The following is a 20402-nucleotide window of genomic DNA, read 5'->3' as shown; positions in this document are numbered from 1 at the left end:
ATTAAACCTATAGCTAGTACCTGCATTTGCTTTTAATTCTTTATTACCCTGCACACAGGCATTGGACATGCAATGTCTTGCACGAAAATAGCTGCTCAAACGTTGGTGGGGTAGGAGGGTCAGTTATTTAGGTTCAAATGGGAGCATTTAGTTAAGAACAAAACATGATTGAGGTGAGAGCAAACACAGGTGGAAGTGGAGGAACTGAAACCTGCTGGACAGAGGATCAGCTGCAGGACTCCTCTAGCTACTGAACCTAAGGATTTGTTTCTTTATTTCCCTATGAAAAGCATCCAGCTGTATACGCTTTCCTAACTTGTCTAGGATCCCTCGAAATACAAAAGTCATGTTTTAGATTTTTGAGAAGTAGACAGGAGGTAGGTGGAAGAAGTGGAAGACATCTGACTTGGAAATATATCACTGTTCCTTCACTGTCACTGTGTCAAAATCCTGAAACTCCCTTCCTAAGAGCACTTTGGGTGTACCTACAATACAAGGACTGCAGTGGTTCAAGAATGCAACTCACCACCACCTTCTCAAGGGCAATTAGGGATGGGCAATAAATGTTGGCCCAGTCAGCAATGTCCACATCCCATGATTTAATTTTTTAAAAAATTGCACCCATTCATACAAGGATCCACTTTTGGGGAATCACTTTCTAGGTTTCGTTGCAATGGTGTACACTGTTGTGTGCTGATGTCTTTCTTGACTTCTCTATAATCTTCACATATTGGATACACTTGATTTGTGGGCATCCTATTAACTGCCAACACCTAAGTGAACACACAGGGTGTGAACAAACCCATCTGATATATCCACTTTGGCTATCAAACCCCTCTTACAAATCGTCCGAATGCAGAGTGGTTTCACGAGGTACTGAGACCCACCTGATGAGATTGTTTTCACCATCGCCTCCTGGAATGGGGTGGGGGCCATTATTTCTGCTAAATAGAAGAGAAAGAATTGTTTCTCGTGTCAAGTTCATCTATATTGGGGAGCAATGCCATCCGTCAACTCTCAACCTCTGCGCATTGCCCCCTAGTTAGATAAATTGTGCATCTTGACTTAAGAACAACTTTATGTGCACAGCTTGCCTGTGGCTCAGGTGATCCAGTCTATACTTACGATATATGAAGCACATGCAGCCTCAATCCTGCCATCTCGAGAGGGCATTAAAAGGGGGATTTTCAACTTTGTTCTCCAACCAGGAGGCCTCACCAGTGTAGTGTATGTCAGAAACTTGGGCATGTGTTGCTCATAGTGTTTAGAAACATTTAGCTTAATATTGAGAAAACCATGCCCCGAACTGCTTTTATTCTCCTTTAAGGTGTAACTAACTTGCACTTTCAATTATGAACGCATGGATTGAATTGGCATCAAGAATTTGGCTCAAGAGTTTAAATAAGATTTGGATAGCCTCCGGATTTAACACTGAGTAGAGAGATCCGAGTTTATATGAAAGTAGGAGGATGGTGCCAGTATGTGGACCTCAAGATAAGGGCAAGCTACCTGAGCCTTTTTCACCCTCGTGTCCACTAACACCATCCTTACTGTTTCCACTTGCCATTTAATCTTTTGCTTTGACTGTTTTCAACAGATCACTCTACTGCTTCTTTGAACATAACAGGTGTCAATATTTTTTTTGTTATTTTGTGGTATTAATTAAGAAACAATACTCCAGTGATTGAAGTTGCACATTTCCATTGTAACTTAATTTAAAAAAATCAATCGGAAGCAAGACTGATATCAAAATCAATGTTTGCTAATTGAACAAGAATTGTTGATAAGTTGTAATGATATTGTCAGCAATGACCTTATCATTAAGTTACTTTTTTTACAGTACCTTCCAGCATTACTGCTGTTAGATCTGTAACAGATACCAGAAACATAATTCTTTCATGTTGTGGCATGCAGAGATATTTTTTACTAAAAATCTTTCGGACCTCAATAGATCCAAGAAGCTAAATACAGGACCAAGAAGAAACAGGCAGATTTACTGGAACAAAATAAAGTTAGAGATATTGTTAATTCAATTCTACCAACTTATAGTTAGATGTGCTATGATCATTTTTCATTATGGTATAAAAGCTGTAGTCCATAACTTTTTACTGTTTATCTTCCATTTCAATGAATGATTTCAGTTAATACCATTATACCTGACTGTACCATATACATGTTGTATATATTGTTGTATATATTGTTATATATATTATCTAACCTATTGTCTGTTTTCAGCTGACATTGTCTCCAGTGCCACTGATGTTAAGTTTTCTTTCACCACATTGGGCAGATCAGGTTTCTTTACTATTGTAATGTGTAACATTTGTTTCTTAAAGAAAACATCTAGAGTAATTGAAAGTGTATTTGGCTTCGAATCGACAAAGGTGGAGTGTCCAAATTTGGAAACTGGGCAGTGTATAGAAAGGTAGAGCATGTGCTCTCCAAGGTAATTATCATAGGGTTAGTTCCTGATCTCAGTTAGATCGTTGGGGATGCAACACACAGGAATCTTCCAGAAGCAGGGAGCCCTAGGCTGGATTTTCACTGAACCAGGATGGCTCGGGAGCCCTTTAAAAATGGTGGGTGGGTCCCTATTCCGGGATTCCTGCCCCTGGCCCCAGGCTGTCTGATTATCAGGACTACCTTTAAAGGGTGCAGGCTGGTTTCTGTGAAAAGCCCGCCACTGGCACTCCCAAGCTCCAGTAGGGGATAGGCATGTCCTACTCCTCCAAAATTCTCAGGAAGTCAGGCCAGGCTTTTAAAGATTCATGGTTCATAGCCCCTTAGAGGAATCGTGAGCCCCCATCTGCATGAGGGGACATCTTAAAAGATGAGTTCCAAATGTCCTTCTCATGTCCCCTATTCCAAGGTAAAGCCCTCGCCCACCCATCTCCAGGGCCCCTCATGCCCCTATTGCCCAGCTATGCCCCTCCACCCACCCTTTATGGTCTTTCATCCCCCAATGCCAGGCTATGGCCCTCAACAAACCCCCTCCCCCCAATAGCCCCTCAAATCCCTTATGTGAGCTATTGCACTCCACCCAGCCCTCATAGCCCCTCATACTCCTTATGCCAAGCTATGGCACTTCAAGCCCATTGGCCCCACTATAGGCTGTCTGGATCCAATGAACCCTATAGTGACATGCTTGGCTGAGAACCCAGACATTCATTACTCTTGTTGAAACAGCTGCACTCCAGAGAAAACATTGCTTGATTGACAACTCTGGCTCTCTGATCTCTGCGCTCAATTTCACAACGTTTATTTACACAAGGTTAAGTGATTTCAGGGTTTGTGGTTTCTGCTATTGACACTTTAAAAGGTCTGAATGATTGACACTTATATTGCCTTGTAGTATAATGACTTTTGTTAACATGCTTGGAAGTAATGAGTGAATGAATTTTTTTAAAGCTTCGTTTAACACAGCCTATTGTCACTATAGTTTATTGGCTCTATACAGTGTATAGTGAGTCAATGGGCATGTAAGTGCCTTGGCTTGGCATAGGAGGTATGAGGGGCATGGAGTGCCATGCATTGGCATTGGGGGCATGTTGGGCCATGGGGGTGGGTGGAGGGGCATAGTTTGACATCAGAGGTATGCGAGACCTGGAAGGACCGGGGGGGGTGGGGGATTGAGCTGAGGGGTATAGCTCCGGAGCATTGGGGGATGGGTGGGGAGCATAGCCTGGGATGGCGGTGTGAGTTGGCATTGATGAGCATGGCAGGGTGTTGGAAGGGGGGATGAGAGGGTATGAGGGGTGAGGGTTGAAGGACCTTTGTGTTTTTATTTTAACTAAGATGACGTCCCACAGCAGTGAGGTGGGCCTTTTAAACAGCCTGCTTTGGCATCTGGCAGCCTCTTTGGCTGCCTCCAAACTTCTTCCTAGGTTAGTTGGTCCAACTCTACCCTGCACCCACCCTACTCCCCTCACAATCCCCTCTCTGTCATTGAAGATCCTGCCTTTGCAGGCGCCTTCTCCCCAGGCAGGTGGGCCGAGTTGGGGTTTTTCCTAACTCCTGCTACCTGCCTCGAGGATGAAAGTTCAGGGCTCCCCCCAGTGTTATTTCTGTTTGTCTCCATGTAACTGAGGTTTGGTGAGATTTCAGAGTGGATTCCCATCCTAGCTTGTGGGTTCTTTCATGAAAAGTAATCTTAAACAGGGAGGGAATTTATTAAACAGAAGGTCATGTTTGAAGATTTGACCAAAGCACATGGCCTTCCACTCTTACTGAAATACTCCAGTGCTGCATGAGAAAGGTTCTGACCAGCCAATCACAGCATAGCTGGTTAATTCATTGAACCCCTTTCCCAGCTTTCAGATCCCCCCCTTCTGATTTTCAGAAAGGGGCTCACCAGCTAAAAGATTGTCAAGAAAATATATTTTGAATCTCTAAGCACAGAAAATTCTTAAGACGCCAGGAATCCTGCAACAAGCAACTCACCTCCTGACTCCCCAAAGCCTGTTCACCATCTACAAGGCACAAGTCAGGAGTGTGATGGAATACCCCACACTTGCTTGGATCAGCACAGTTCCCACAACACTCAAGAAGCTTGAAAGCAGCCCGCTTGATTGGCACCCCATCCACAAACATTCACTCCCTCCACCACTGACGCAGAGTCACAGCAGTGTGTACCACCTACAAGATACACTATAGGAACTCACCAAGGCTCCTTAGACAGCACCCTCCAAACCACAGCCACTACCATCTAGAAGGACAAGGGCAGCAGATAGATGGGAACACCACCTGGAAGTTCCTCTCCAAGTCGCTCGCCATCCTGACTTGGAAATATATCACCGTTCCTTCACTGTCACTGGGTCAAAATCCTGGAACTCCCTCCCTAACAGCACTGTGGGTGTACCTACACCACATGGACCGCAGCGGTTCAAGAAGGCAGCTCACCACCACCTTCTCAAGGGCAAATAGGGATGGGCAATAAATACTGGCCCAACAAAGCCCACATCCCTTGAATGAGTAAAAAAAAATCTTAATTGCAGTAATCCCTTCAACAGATAAGGGACTTAATATATATTTTTCTGCTGGCTCTCTGTGTTCATATTGCTTGCACTAGATCACAGGAACAATGCTTCTGTGCTTAATGCAGCACAAAGCAAGCAGGGTGATAGCAAGATTCATGTTTAAACTCATACAAGAAGGTCCAGGAAGGTTTCCTATTATCATTAGAAAAGAGGAGATTTCAATGTTACTGGGTTTCAAAGGTTTCCTGTTGAAATAATAAATAATAAATGGGTCAACAAGAACAATTGGACAGAAATTCACCTTCAACAAGTTTGCAAAGTGGCTGCTACTGAATCAGTTGCCCATTATACATCCTACCTGATTTTCCCTTTTCATTGGCTTCATTAGAAAGGCAAATGTAACAGATGGCACACTTTGAAACACTTCCAAAGTTTAATGTCACCTTCAATGTTCAAATCACTCTCTTGCATGTGCCATCAATGAAGTAGTTTAAGGTGAGGGATAATGACTGCAGGAATTTAAGGCAAATTACTTGGCACACACATTTAAAATTATTACACAGGGAAATTGCAATCCTTGAATGCACTTTGTAGAAAGATGGGCATGATGAGAATACAGGAAAATGGAATTCAGAACTTACAAAAAGACACACATGAAACAAAATAGTTTCTTCCTCCTTGTAAATGTTCTTATTTCAAATCTCTATGTTCAAATTGCTAAACATCAAATAGCTTGTATCTAAATAATGTTTTACAATAACATGGTAATTGTATTCATCTACCATAAGAAGCAACTGTTTAACCTGACTTGGTCACTATCTCTTTGCAGCCTTTAGCAAGGTCAATCTTAATTCACCTGTCCCATTAATCACAGAGGGACGAGAAGTACATTTTTGCTGTTATGATTTTCAAAGAAATCTCATGCTTTGTTTAAAAGCTCGATGCAAATAGAATCAGAAATTGACAAATTAAGACTATACCTTTGTGTTTCTGTTCAACATCAATATTGATATCTGAATATTAAATCTGAAATAATATCTTGTTTATTTCAGCACCTTCACTGTGTACAACAAGCACTTCAGGTTTTTTAGTTGCTCTTTTCTGTTAAGTGAATTCAGAAACATGAGGAGAATATTGCATCATCTGTGATGAGTTCATATCTTGCCCCCGCCAGATGCTGAGGTACAGTTACCCTCAGTACAAATGAGAAAAATCAGCCGGATCACTATCCAGTAAGCCCAGGCAGAAAGTATGCCACATGTACAGAGGTAAAAAAGAGAGAATTTGCATTGATGAAGTGCCTCTCAATATGGCTGGCTGTAGCTGAGAAATGGAGCCCAGAAATGCTAACCAGATTCTGCCATTTAAATTGGGAAACGTTTTCTTCCAGATTTTCCGAAAACAAAACTGTCCCTCTTCCCCAACTTAGCTCACTCCCCTTCCTGTCTACAAACATTTCTGTTCCCGATTTGTTGACTCCACTCTGTCCTTAAATCGTGCCTGTACTTTTTTTTACAGGGGGATTTTCCACCACAGGTACCACACATATATCCAATGTGACAGGTATTAGAAATATCACTGAGAATTTTCATTAGGAAAGTGACATTTAAAATTATGAGCCTATGTCTTTGTTTTTATGACTGTGCAAGTGCATTTTGTGCTGAAGCTGTCGGTGTAAATACAGCATGCCTCAATCTTTATTTGTTGATAAATCTTGCTAACCCCACCCCTAAATAGCCTTCACTTGCCTGGAATTCCAAAGGAACTACGCTCATTTGGGATTGCATGCTCTATGCCTACTTCTCATTTCTAAATCAGGGCCCTGTCTCTTGTTCTGAGTGTTTCCTTTCTGACCTTCTGTCTATCTCTCTTTCCCTCTGGCTCTCGAATGAGATGCGTTCTGTGAAGTGTTTTCATTATATGGTGTACACCAGTGGTCTGTTGCACCAAGTTTAGCTTATGTCTAGTTCATTGCCAAGAACACCTTTGAAATATTGCCCGTCTCTACACAAGAAACCTCCATCCATACCTTCATCAGCTCAAGACTTAAGTGGTCACTTGCCCATTTTGTTGATTTATTGAGCATCATTTAATATAAACTCTGCATTCTATCTCACACGAAAAGGCTCCGATTTTAAACTTCATGCACTTTGGGGATGAAATGAGCTGCAGGATGTCCAGGAGTATACCATGGAAAGTTTAGCATGAGGCACGGGCCACTTTAACTCCCAGGCCTCATTAGAACATCAGGGGTTGTCTGTCCTCTCAACTGTCTGCACTAGCAGACAGCCTGCCATCCACAGTTCTTGACTCTTAAAGTTGAAGTTGAATTACTTTCTTTCAGTTTCTGCCTTGAAGATGATTTTAACCTGTTGGAAACTGCTGGAAACTGTTGGGCATTGTTGAAATGTTGGATGGTGTTGAACTGTTGGACTTTGTTGGATATTGGGTTTTGTTGCACATTTGGATTAAAATATGAGCCATAAGGAATGGTTGCAGGAGTGGGCCATTCAGCCTACGAGCCTGCTTCACGATTCATTAATATCACGGATGAACCTCAACTTTACTTTCCTTTTCCATTGGTCCTGGCCATTGACTCTCTTAGTGCTCAAAAGTCTATTGCTTTCAGTCTTGATAATTGGACACAATGAGGTTGTTGGACAAGTAAGAGATTGTTGGTTGTTGCTTGATTTTTGCATATTATTTTATTGTTCAACATTGTTAGATTGCTAGTTATAGTTGGGTAGTTGGACATGATTGAATTGTTGGGCATTGTTGGATTGTTAGATACTTGGATTGTTCAACATTGTCAAGTTGTTGAGAACTTGAGTAGAGCTGTGTGGGAATTTTGTATAGAAAGTGGTTGTATTGAAAGGTGGTGAAGCAGCGAGATAGAATGAGGATGTGGAAGCCTTAAAATGTTTGTGGATTGTTTGGTGCTTTTGGGTTGTTGGGTTTTGTGGGTTGTTGGGCTGTTGGTCATTGCTGGGTGGCTGAACATTTGCTCGATTGGGCACAATTACAGCGGACAGCATGAGCAGAACAACGGGTCCATGGTTCTCTGCTGGCTACATGGAGGCTTTAATGAAGAAATTGTGGTGAAAGAGGAGAGACTCTTCCCCAGAAGTCACAACAATGTTGGCAGGCTAGGCTGAAGCAGCTGAAGGCAGAGGTGTTTGAAACATCAAGACCACTAGGATCACCCAGAGCAGATGATTTCATAATATAGATAGAGGTTCTATAATGAAAGGTGCAACAAGAGTGAGTCCACCTCTTAAGTTCTCCTGATCACTCAAATTGCATTTCACAGCACTCTTCTCACCCACACTCCCAGCACTCTCATTAATTTGATCCTCTTGACTAAAACATCACACCATAATATCTTATTTCCATTTCAAGCACATTCACCTCTTCCTCTCCTTTCCTCACACTACATGTTAACACCATAAACCGCAACTCCTCCCAGCACTCTATCATCATTTAACAGTAGGCACAGCTCCCTTTCTATTTTAAGACCTCCACATTCTCATTCCGTCTTGCTGCCTCTCCAACTCTCAACACAACCACTTTCCATACAAAATTCCCACACACCCTCAAACTTGCACCTGCTCTATCTGCAGAAAAAAGTTACAACACTTATGAGGGGGCAATTTTTGAAGGAGAAACACCTAAAGTACTGGAGTGGTGAGTTGCTCTTGCAGGAAGCTGGCAAAGACTTGATGGACTGAATGGCCCCCTTCTGTATGTTTCTGTGATTCTAAACATTGCCCTTGCCCAAGCAAAACAGGACACCTTGGATACTAATGGTTCAGGCAGATGCAGCACCATCAGGGAAAGCAAGGCTGGTGGAAACAGCAGGCTGTCTGCAGATTATATTACAAGCCTCTCTTCACCTCAGTATAGATGCCACAAGCTGCCCATCTTCAAACTATTCTCAAGAATGTCGCCTCCTAATGTCATTTTTCTGTGCCCATCCTAAGTCATGTTCCTCTTCCCTTTCCTCAGGTTTATCTCAGCAGCAAAAAGTTTTTGCAAAAAATGAAGAAGATGGAAGTGAAGATGGGGAACGTGAGGACAAAGAAAACAACGATGAAAACAGCAATGAAGGAGAAGCACCACCAAGCACTGTAGCCTTCCTAGGTACCAGCTCAGACATTGCCAGCCCATAGGGGTTAGATAATAAGGATGAGGGGTCTGCACAGTGTGAGTCTTAGAACACCAGTCAGCAGCAGCTGGTACTGGTAGCAGGGGCAGCTCAGGAGACAGCTCAATAAATGGTGTGGACCTGTCCCAGCTTTGCTCAGCAGGATATACATGGCAATTACAAGGCCCAACCAGGGAAAAGGAAGACACTGGCATCACACAAACAGCTGCATGAGTTATTGGAAGGCCTCCCAGGGAATTTCACTACTATGGCTCCATTATAGAGTGGTTCACTTCCTGTATGGTGCCAGCTCACACAGCATTAGCATTCTGCCTTGTCTGTACATTTTGCAGTGTTACATGCAGGGGACATGTATCCACCTTGAATGCACACATGTCCAACATGGACAGAGTGATATCCAGATTGGTGGACTGAATGGACAGGGGCTTTGAAGGAGCCACTCAACTTCTTCAATCTACTTTCCTGCAGATCCCTTCCAATGTGGGTAGATTCCAGAAGATAAGTGGCTCCCTCAAAGCCCCAGAGTGGTAGCTATGTACGATTTTAAGATGTCAGGTCATCTTCATTTGCGCTCCTCCACTGCTCCCTCCCTCCAACTAACACAATCCCATTATGGTGCCAGCAAGTCAGCTGGACCAGTAGACTGTCCCTGCAGCACCTGAGGAGTAGCGGTCTGTAACTGGGCCTTCACAAGCTTGAGCATCTGGAATACATCAGTCCTAAGTGTTTGACAACATGACGCACAGCAGCCTTCACCTTTGCTGAGGCTACTAGGGGAGCATCTCACTGGGGTAGTAAATCTTTGAAATCTTCGATAATCTTCTTATCAGTGAAGCCTAATGGATTAAGGACTTGCATGAGAGATACATTCAAATTATTGATATTAAATTCATCAACTTTCTTGCATGTGGCACTTTGACCAACAGTACACGGCAGCAGTGAGTCTGCATTCTCAGTATATCATTGTTACAGGGGAATGATGTCAATGTTCCGGATTTCAGGATTAAGAACCTGGTGAAGGAGGTATCAAGGCCTGAAACGTAGAGGGGACAGGGAATGAGCAGGTCACTAGGATCATTAAATCTCTTGCTGCAAGGCAATGAGTTGACCCTCCTCCTGTTGCTTCCTCCTCTCCATCCTTACCTTCTTTGTCTGATGAGGTCCATTACTATTGCTTAAGACTCCTCCAGCTGCCTAGCCACCTTGCAGAAACTTTTACGATGCCCTTTCTTTGATTAGTCACTAACCGCACATTGATGGAGTGGTATTTTTCTATTGATAAATACTTCAAGCTGGTCATCTACTCTCGTGGGAACATGTGTGCAGTCAATGACATCCCAAATGAGGGAAGCTGGCCACTGCTGCAAATCCTGAGTTCTTTTTGCCGACTGCGGGAATGATGATGTGTTAGTCAGTTATGGCAAAGAAGGCATCAGTACCTGTTTAATGCAAACTAGGACATGTGAGTTATGTCCCTTGCTGAAGACTGGAAAGAGCAATCATTGAAGAAGCTATGAGCTACAGGGACTTTAAGAGGTGCTAACAACTGCATAACCTCTCATCCAATAGACAACAGGCCAGCTTGCAGGAGCTTCCAAATATCTGAGACAGAATGGCTGATGATCCAAAGCCTCCTGAAGCAATGCTCCACATTCAGGTCAAAGAATATTACTCTGGGCCTGTGCACCATTTGTACTCAGTATGCCCTCCTATGACTAGCCACCTTTCTTATGAAAGACACTAGCCCTTGAGGCTCCCGAGACCCCTGAAGTCACTGTTGCTCCTGACAATCCTGTTGTCCTTGCTACTTCAATCGTTCCTGAGGCCCCATCAATTCTGTGACTTCTGTAGCCTCTGTCATTACTGAGGCAATTGTCCCTGTCACTCCTGTGGCTCTTCCCACTCTTGAAGTTCCAGTGATGGTAGATAGGGTCAATACACAGTGCATATGTTGATAGGACAATTAATTGAATGGGAGTCCCAGGTACTCTTTCATGGTGTTATTACTGTTTCCAGCTGCAGAGATGTTTCAGTAGTACCATTTTCAGGGTTATTGTTATAGTCTGCACTTGGATTTACCTGAACATAGACCTGCATCTCCGTTTTATCCATGGGGAGGCCTTTCTGAATGGCAAAACAACACAACATACATGAACTTTGACGATCCAGTGATGGGCTGGCATAACAAGATGCCCTCTGATGATCCCAAGGCACGACTTCGAAGTAGAGCAGGAGAACTCTCCCCAATGCCTTGGCGAATATTTGTCCCTCAATCAACATCACATAAACAGATCATCAGGAAACTAACACGTGCCTGTTTTTGTGAGCTTGCTGCTGTGGATGTCATATTTCTTATATTACAAAGTGACTACACCTCATTGGCTGCAAAAAGCCTTCGGACATCTGGTGGTCATGAAAGACACTATACAAACTCAAGTCCTTTCTTGGGCATTGTTATACTCGTATTCCACTTTAGATGCCGCAGGAGTGTCAGTAGTTTTTGGTCTCCATAGATTCATCTATCCAACCCACCTTGTCTTCGAATAAATGCTTCCATTAATTATTGCCTTGGAATGAAAGCGCATCCACCTGAGATGGAAAGTACTTGTGTGAAAGAAAGAGGCTACCTAACTAATGCCCTGAGTTTTACCATGTTAAAAATCATGGTTAAAGTTTTATTCTATTTACATGGATGTACAAGTACAGTTGTGCCAGCCAGAATTTTCCAGCCCCTGCCCCCCTCCCCATCCCCACAGCGTGGCTGGCGAGTCATTGAAATCTCCATTCATATTGGCGGGACCGGAAAATCCCGCTTGAGTGAGGGGCTGCAAAATCCTGGCCACTGAATCTCAGTATAACTTGCTTCAGTGCCTATAAATTGACAATTTTTTTTCTCTCCCCATCCAGATAAATGTAAAGTATCCGTTAATGCTTATAATAAAGAACTGGAGCAGAGAAAGCATCAGCGTGTTGCGTAGGCACTTGTGGATTTGGCTTTCCCTGAGATCAGCTTAAAACTCAGCAAAACATGGGGCAAAATTTTTAGCTTGGCGGACGCACACCCGACCTGCTCGAGCATAAAATGACGCGTGATGACATTGGCCGAGCGTCACGACATCAACGCGCACTCTCACGATAGTCAGGTTGGCGGGCATGTGCTGGAGTCAGCAGCACGCCTGCCGACATTTAAAAAGCCTGTTAAGGCCATTAAATTATCAATTAAGTTGAACATTTCTCTCTGAATCAGGCGAAAAGGCCAAGCGGCCTTTGCACTTTTTAGGAAACCTCAGCCACGGGCGGGATAAGGTTTCCTAAAGCAAATTAAAAAAAACTTAAAGCCTAATTAATAACATGTGACAGAGTCGCATGCGAGGTCAAGTTTCATAACATTTTTATTTTCTTTATTTTTTTTAATAATGTCTTTATCTCCCTGAGTTATGAAGTGCGCACTCGCGCGCATACGTGAAGTTCATGCATGCCCCCTCGTACTTCTCCCCGCGCCCCCCCCCACCTCCGCACAGGCAGCGCTGAATGCTGCCGCTTGCATGAAATCATCTTCCAGCCCCCATGCCGGGTGGCAGTTAGCCTCCCAACCATCCCTGCCTGCTCCCACCGTGCCCGCCCGCTAAGGGTGAAATTCTGCCCATAAAGACCAGATCTTTGAATGATAGAATAAACAAGATCGAATATGATCTCAACCAGTTTCATTGGTTAATGCCGAACAAGCTCATAGAGAATACAGTCAAGTAAACTATCTGCTTCTGGTCTAACTCACTTGTTGATAATATTGGTTGTTTTTTCCAAAGGAACAGACTAATTTGAATAACATGGCCGATACTGGTGAAAAGTAAAGATCTTTATGAAAGGGAACCCCTTCGCCCTGCCTGGATTTCCCTAGGAACCTCTGAAAACATGTGTAATTTTTAAGCATAATTGATTGTTTTTTTCTGTTGTACATGGAAGGTTGATCACATCTGATCTAATATCTTGTGCACCTCTTACAGGCAGCACTGCTTTCACTGTTACGGCATCTTCTCTATCAAGCACAACAGGTAGTGGAAATGTGATTTCTGAGAATGTGGTGGTTTAAGTTAGTTGTTTAAAACCAGAGAGAACTGCTTTATCCATTGAAGCCAATCTTGGCTGCATGAATTGTGAAAGTGCTGTATTGAGATTGGATGTCTCTTAGAGATGTAGAGCAATGATCATAGCCTTTAACTTCTGTAATACCCTACAGTATTCAAACTCTTACAGTCAAGCTTGGTGTCACCTGATAAATATATTTTTCAACCTTAATGGCATTGTGAACTATGGATCCAAGGCTTCAGCAACATAATACAATTGGGGCGAATTTGCAGCTTTAGCCAGAGAGGCTGCAGTCTCAGATTGGCACCTGTAATAATCCTCAGATTTACCTATTCACTGGGCTGGTTCTGACAATGGTCACTTTGCCAGGTTACCCTGTGAAGAATGTAGATGGAAATCCAGCAGAGCTGACTTAACCGTTTGTCATCTATTTACAGGGAATTCCTTTATCAATATGACCTCTTCACCTGTGACAGGTAATTGCAAATAATTGTTTGAGAGATTTAAATTTTAAAAATGGCAGTCATACATTAATAGAGCAAGTTTGATTTTTATTTCTATGACTGTATGAATTTACATGTTCTCCTTTTCATCCATGTACATTGTTATGATGCCCCTAGAAGCCGATAACTTTTGAAAAGAGATATGGGGGAGGACTTTTTGTGTAGTGGTGTTTCCTGCCCTGCTCCATGGAGAGTTAATTAGATGGAGATGGAGTGTCCACCCCTCACTCAGGAGGATGCCTTGCCTCAGGGAACTGCCAGCCAACCTGACTGGCCAGCAGCTCTGTAATCCCAGCATCACAAGTAGCTGCAGTGGCCAGGACTGGGACTATGAGCAGTCCCAAATTCAAAGTCCAGAGGCAGCTGTGTGCCTGCTGAACTGTCAATAGCCTTTTAAGGCCATGAAGAAACCAATGAAAGTTGTTTCCACCTTAAGGTTGGTGGGCAGGCGAAGAGCCCAAGCGGCCTTTGCGTTTTTAGGAAACCTCATCCATGAACGGGGATGAGGTTTCCTAAAGCTTTTATTAATTAAATGATAAAATTTTCCTACCTATAACACTGTCACATTGAGGGGACATGTTTAAATAATTTTGTACTTCATTTATAACTACATTTTTTAAGCAACTTGATTTCCCTGAGGCAGCTCCGTGCCTCAGCGAGATTCCTGCGCTTCTCCCTCCTCCCCTCACCCGCACAGCTACCGGCCTTGCGTCACGCTGGGCAGGCCTTAACTGGCCCGCCCACCTTAAATGGTGGCACACAGCTGGTTGTGGGTGGCAATCAGCTCTGCGCCCACCCCCACTCATTCCAGCCCAGCCTGCGCGACACAGGTAAGTTTCTGGTCAATGTAATAATCCTGGGGACTTCAATCTTCATATAGGCTGAACAAATCAATTGGCAAAGGTAGACTGGAAGATGAGTTTGTAGCAATTTTCATGGTAGTTTGCTAGAACAATACCTTGTGGAGTAACTAGGGGCACAGATATTTTAGACCTAGCATTGTATAAGGATAACAGGATAATTAGTCATTTCATAGCAAATAATTCCCTGGGAAAAAGTAATTACAATGCAATTGCATTCGATGGTATGTTTGAGAATTATATACTTGAGTTCAGAACAAGAATCTTGACCTTAAACAAAGCCAATTTCATAGGTCTGAGGAGAGAGCTGGTAAGGTTGTTTGGGTAAATAGACTAAAATACATGTTGGTAAATAAACAGTAGAAAATATTTAAATAAGCTATTCAAAATGTTCAACAAAAATATGTTCCATTAAAAAAACAGAAACTTACTGAGAAAGATCTACCCATGGCTTACTAGGGAAGTTCAGGATAGCATTAGGTTAGGAGGAGAGGTTCATAATGCCGCAAATAATAGCATTAAGCCTTAGGATTAAGAGGGGTTTTGAAACTCACTACGGGTGACTGAAAAGTTGATAAGAAAGAGAAAAAATAGGATGTGAGAGTAACATAGCTAGGGACACAAGAACTGATTGTAAGAGTTTTAATGATTATATAAAAAGGAGAAGAGTAGCTAAAGTAAACATTCCTCCTTTAGAGGCAGAGACGGTGAAATTATCATGCGGAATGAGGAAAAGGCAGGCAGTGAACAAATATTTTTTGTCTGTCTTCACAGTAGAAAATTCAAATTACATAGCAGAAATAAAGGTAAACAAGGGGCAATTAGTGTGAGGGACTTATGATAGTTAATGCCAGCAGAGAAAAAGAGTTGGAGAAATTTAAGGTACTAAAACGTACAAACCACAGGACCTGATGCATCACCTTGGCTGACATCCTAGAATTCTAAACAAGGTAGCTGCAGAGAGAATGGATGCACTGGTTATAATTAAATTCCCTAAATTCTAGAACACTCTCAATAGTTTGGAAATTAGCAAATGTAACACTACTATTCAAGAAAGAAGGGAGAGGGACCATAGGGAAGTACAGGCCACCTGATATCAATAATTTGGAAAATTCTGGAATCTATAATCAAGGAAGATATAACAGTATATTTAGAAAATCATAGTATGATCAGAGCCAGTACAGTTTTACGAAAAGGAAACCATGTTTAACAAATTTTTTGATGATGTGGCTATTAGGGTGGATAAAGTGAAGCCAGTAGATGGCATATGCTTGGATTTCCAAAAGGTATTCAACAAAATGTTACACAAATGCTTAATAAGCAAGATAAGGCTTCATGAATTTGGGAAAATATATTTAGCATGGAAGAAAGATTGGTTAACAGAAAGGAAGCAGCAAGTGGGGGACAAATGGGCATTTTCAAGTTGGCAGGCTATAACTGGTGGAGTGCTGCAAGGGTCATGCTGGGACACTGGCGTTTACAATTTATGTTAATGACTTAGATGAAGATGCATACTGTCGACAAAATTATTCAATCTGTACACAGAACAAATATTCATAGAATTAGAAGTACTTCCAGGAGTAAAGGTTGGAGGCAAGATTATAACAAACATGTGGTATGCTGACAACGCAGCACTACTTGCAGAATCAAAAGAGGCCCCACAAAATATCATAGATCGAATAAAATCTAGACTTCTAGGACATGGATTGGGCATGGACAGCAAAAAGACAAAAACAATGGTAGTTAGAAGGGATACATTAGAAGAAACTAGAGTGAAGATTGAAGTTGATGTTATCACACCGGAACAAATAGATAAGTTTGTGTTTTTAGGGCAAGTGATAACCGAAGATGGTAGATGTGATGCAGAAGTTAGGGGAAGGATAGAGAAGTAACTTTGTGAAGATGAAGAATGTGTTAACAAATAAGAAAACTCAAGCTTTTAACAAGGACAAAACTTACAAGATGCTTCATTCTATCCACTTTTCTGTATGCCTCAGAAACCTGAACGTTAAGAAGGATCTGTGGAAGAAAATAGAGACCTTTGAAATGTGGATGCTTATACATATACTAAAAAATCCATATACAGACCATAAGACCAATGAAGAGGTACTTGAAGTTGCAAGAGCAAATAGAACTCTAAAAAGTGACATCCAGAAAATAAAATATCAGTAATTTAGTCATTTGATCAGAGCTGAAAAAGTACAGAGATCTCTCTGAGAGGGCAAAGTGGAGGGCAGCAGAAAGAGGGGTCAAGCTAGGTGTAGTTGGATGACAGACGTCACAGAGCATTTCTAGAGGAGCTACAGTGGATGTGTGAGGATGGCACAAGCCAGACAATCATAGAAAACCAAGACAGCAGATCTCCTTGTAGGACTAGTTACAAGCAACAACAACAGCAGCAGCAGCAGATGAAGAGACCAGGAACAATTTATCCAGGTTTGCTGATGATACAGTTAGATTGAAATGTGGGAGGAGGATACAAAAGAGGCTATAAAGAGATATAGACTGGTTAAGTTAATGGAAAACAAGGTAGCAGTTGGATTACAATGTGGGGAAGTGTGAAATTATTCACTTTGGTGGTAAGGTTAGAAAAACAGATTTTTCTTTGAAACATGAGAAACTTCTAGCTAATGTTCCGAGGTACTTGGGTGAACTCATACAAGAATACAGAAAGTTAGCTTGAAGGTGCACCAATCAATTGGGAAAGTGTGTGGCATGTTGGACTTTATTGCGAGAGTATTAAAGTGTAAGAATAACAAAGTACTGCCACAACTGCATAGGGCTTTGGTGGAACTATACCAGGAATATTATGCACAGTCGTGGTCTCCATATTTAAGAAAGGAGGCAGTTCACTAGATTGGTCCCTGGGTTTAGGGGGCTGTCCTATGCTGAGAAGCTGAGTAAATTGGGCCTATATTCTCAGACATTTAGGAGAATTGAGGGGTAATCTCATTGAAACACACAACATTCTGTGAGAAAGGACATTTTTTTAAATGCATTTTTGGGAAATATTGTGTTATTCTGTGAATAAGGCTGTCTGTGTGTTTATGTGTAATTGATTTGATTAAGCTGGCGAAAATTACTAGAGACAGGTTGTCTGGGAGGGTTAAGACATGAAAGGACAGAGGTGTTAGGTGTGCATTTGTAATTAGATATTATGGTGTGTTTGAGGTACAGGTAAATAGGTTAGATCTAACATTTGCATTTTTAGAAAAGTTGAGAGTTTGTTTGAATATCAAAGGTAAGTCAGAGCTGGAAAGAAACATTTTTGCATCTTACAGGAGTCTAAATAGAAGAGGGTATATTATATTTTATTGGCCTTAGAGGCAAAATAGAGACATGGAAGATTTTATATTTGGAAGGATTCAAGTTTTAATGAGGTGTGAGAACAATGGAACCTGAGATGAAAGAGGGAATAAGGTATTTTGGAGTTACTGTGGAAAGTTTAGCTGTTGGCTATTGTCTGTTGGCTGTGTGAGGAAGACCTCCTGGAAACAGATCTAGGCTGGGAGAAGATGCAATTTGAATTAACCATCAGTCAAGCCAGAAAAGTCTTGGGCTGCAAAAAGCAGTCTTGTTCTGAATTCTTGGATTTGCACAGTAGAGTGAAAGAGGGTTGAAGAGGTCATGTGGTGTGCCTTTATTAAAGCTACAGCTGTTTGTCTTTGGTAACATTACTGCATTTTTATAGTTAAACATCTATAAGGGAGTGTTGCTTGGAAGGTGTTTACTTGTGGGTCTGACCAAGTGGAGAATCTTTTGGCGGAATGTTTTGCAAGACTAATTTTAATTTTAACTGTGTAACTGTAATCTTGTGTGCTTAAGTTTTCTTTTCTTCTTGTTAAAAAAAAATACTTTTAATTTTTAAAATCCTAAAAATGTTACTAGACTTCTTGCTGCTGAGATCAGTATATTTTCTTCTTGTTTTCAGAATACAAAAAAAAGAGTATGGTCCATAGACAAAGTTTCTTTCTGCTTGCTCAGCAATTAACATCTGCTGTGGTCAAAACAATTCGGAAGTGACATAACAGGACAGATTATGAGAGGCAGTTTCCCCTGGCTGGGGAATCTAAAACATGGAGACACAGGCTCAGGAGAAGAGATTGATCATTTAGGACTGAAATAAGGAAAGATTTCTTCATTCAGCAAGTTGTGAATCTCTGGAATTCTCTATCCCAGAGGGCTGTGGATGCTCCAACATTGAATATATTCAAGGCTGAGATAGACAGATTTTTGGCCTCTCAGGAAGTGGGTGAGAAAGTGGAGTTGAGGCAGAAGATCAGTCATGAGCATATTGAATAGCAGAGCAGGCTTGAGGGGCTGTATGATTCACTTCTACTTATATTTCTTACGCCCTTGTGTTCTTAATTTTGACTGGAATAGCTGTTGCTTTTATTCAGTGCAGACAAGACTGTAATATCTTTGCAGAAAACTCGTGAAAAATTTAACAAAGAAATGTCAGGAACGGAGTGTGGCCATTGATTGTCTGACCTGAAATCTTGTACTTTCCTTTCAGCAAACAGAACTATTATTACTGAGACACCATCTGCAGAGAACACAACAGGTACTGAAAATGTGCTCTGTGAAAACATTGAGAATATAAGAAATAAAAACAGAAAATGCTGAAAAACTCAGCAGGTCTGGCAGCATCTGCAGAGAGAGAAATAGAGTTAAGGTTTCAAGTCCATGTGACTATTCTTTAGAGCTGATACTGATTTGAAACGTCAACACAGTTTCTCCACAGATGCTGCCAGACGTGCTGAGTTTTTCCCAGCATTTTTTGTTTTTATTTCAGATTTCCAGCATCTGCAGTATTTTGCTTTCGTCCAATAAAATAAGAAACCTGCTTTTGAAGTTAAGAACCACTAGAAACTGCTGATGTGATTTACCATAGAAACATACAAGGCAGCAGGAGGCCATTCAGCCAGTTGTGACTGTGCTGGCTCTTTGAAAGAGTTTTACAATTAGTCCCAACATCCTGTTCTTTCACCATAGCCCTGCAAATTTTTCCTTTTCAAGTATTTATCCAATTTCTTTTTAAAATTTACAGTCGATTTTGCTTCCAACAACTTTTCAGGCAGTGGATTCCAGGGTCATAACAACTCACTTAAATTTAATTTCTCCTCTTTTCCCTTCATTTACTAATTACCTTAAATCTATGCCTTCTGGTTACTGACCCTACTGCTGGTGGAAACTGCTTCTCCTTCTCTACTCCGCCAAAAACATTCCAAATTTTGAACATCTCTATTAAATATCCTCTTAATTTTCTCTGCCCTAAGAAGAACAATTTTAGTTTCTCTGATCCCTACGCATATCTGAAGTCCCATCATCCTAGATATCGTTAGAATAAATCCCCTTTGACATCCTTGCTAAAGTGTGGTGCCCAGAATTGTACGCCATACTCCAGCTGAGACCTGAACAGTGATTTTAAAAAAGGTTTTATGAAAGTTTTACAATGATGTACAAAACCTTATTCCGTGAGCAACACCAGGTTGAATGAGAATGCAGCTGTAGTGATTGTAAGTAAAATCTTTCACCCTCTTTTGGGGATCATGTGTCTGTACAGATGAATCAGCCCTAATCTTGTACTTTCTTTACAGCAAACAGAGCTACTGTTAATGTGACGCCACCTGCAGAGAACACAACAGGTAATCTTAGCAGTGGAGCTTTCCAGTTATGGACCTGCTTCAGGTGTGTAGCTTCATCAGGAAGCTCTGTAAATAAAGTTTACTGTTTCTAACGAGAAACTTGGTCAGTACTCCTAATTTATTACAGTATCTCAGAGCGCCTCCAATATACCAAAAGCAGCTAC

General features: G+C 41.7%; 1 protein-coding gene across 9 annotated transcripts in view; it reads left to right on the top strand.

Moving 5' to 3' along the window:
* LOC121290681 (adhesion G-protein coupled receptor G2-like) overlaps positions 1–20402 on the top strand; it is a 188868-nt gene that overhangs the window by 68844 nt on the left and 99622 nt on the right. For 7 of the 9 annotated variants that reach the window (XR_005945862.1, XM_041211457.1, XM_041211459.1 and 4 more), the window contains exons 4-8: positions 8982–9116; positions 13146–13193; positions 13665–13703; positions 19107–19154; positions 20191–20238. Coding sequence is in view for 8 of the 9 variants with exons in the window: in XM_041211457.1 (XP_041067391.1) it covers positions 8982–9116; positions 13146–13193; positions 13665–13703; positions 19107–19154; positions 20191–20238 (318 nt within the window). In the remaining variant the exon portion in view is untranslated. The remainder of the gene's footprint in view (positions 1–8981; positions 9117–13145; positions 13194–13664; positions 13704–19106; positions 19155–20190; positions 20239–20402) is intronic. The other 2 variants (XM_041211460.1, XM_041211461.1) reach the window with 2 other exon arrangements.

The sequence above is a fragment of the Carcharodon carcharias genome, chromosome 18 (assembly GCF_017639515.1).
Source record: "Carcharodon carcharias isolate sCarCar2 chromosome 18, sCarCar2.pri, whole genome shotgun sequence".
Classification (NCBI taxonomy): domain Eukaryota; kingdom Metazoa; phylum Chordata; class Chondrichthyes; order Lamniformes; family Lamnidae; genus Carcharodon; species Carcharodon carcharias.
This window is presented reverse-complemented; position numbering and strand designations above follow the sequence as displayed.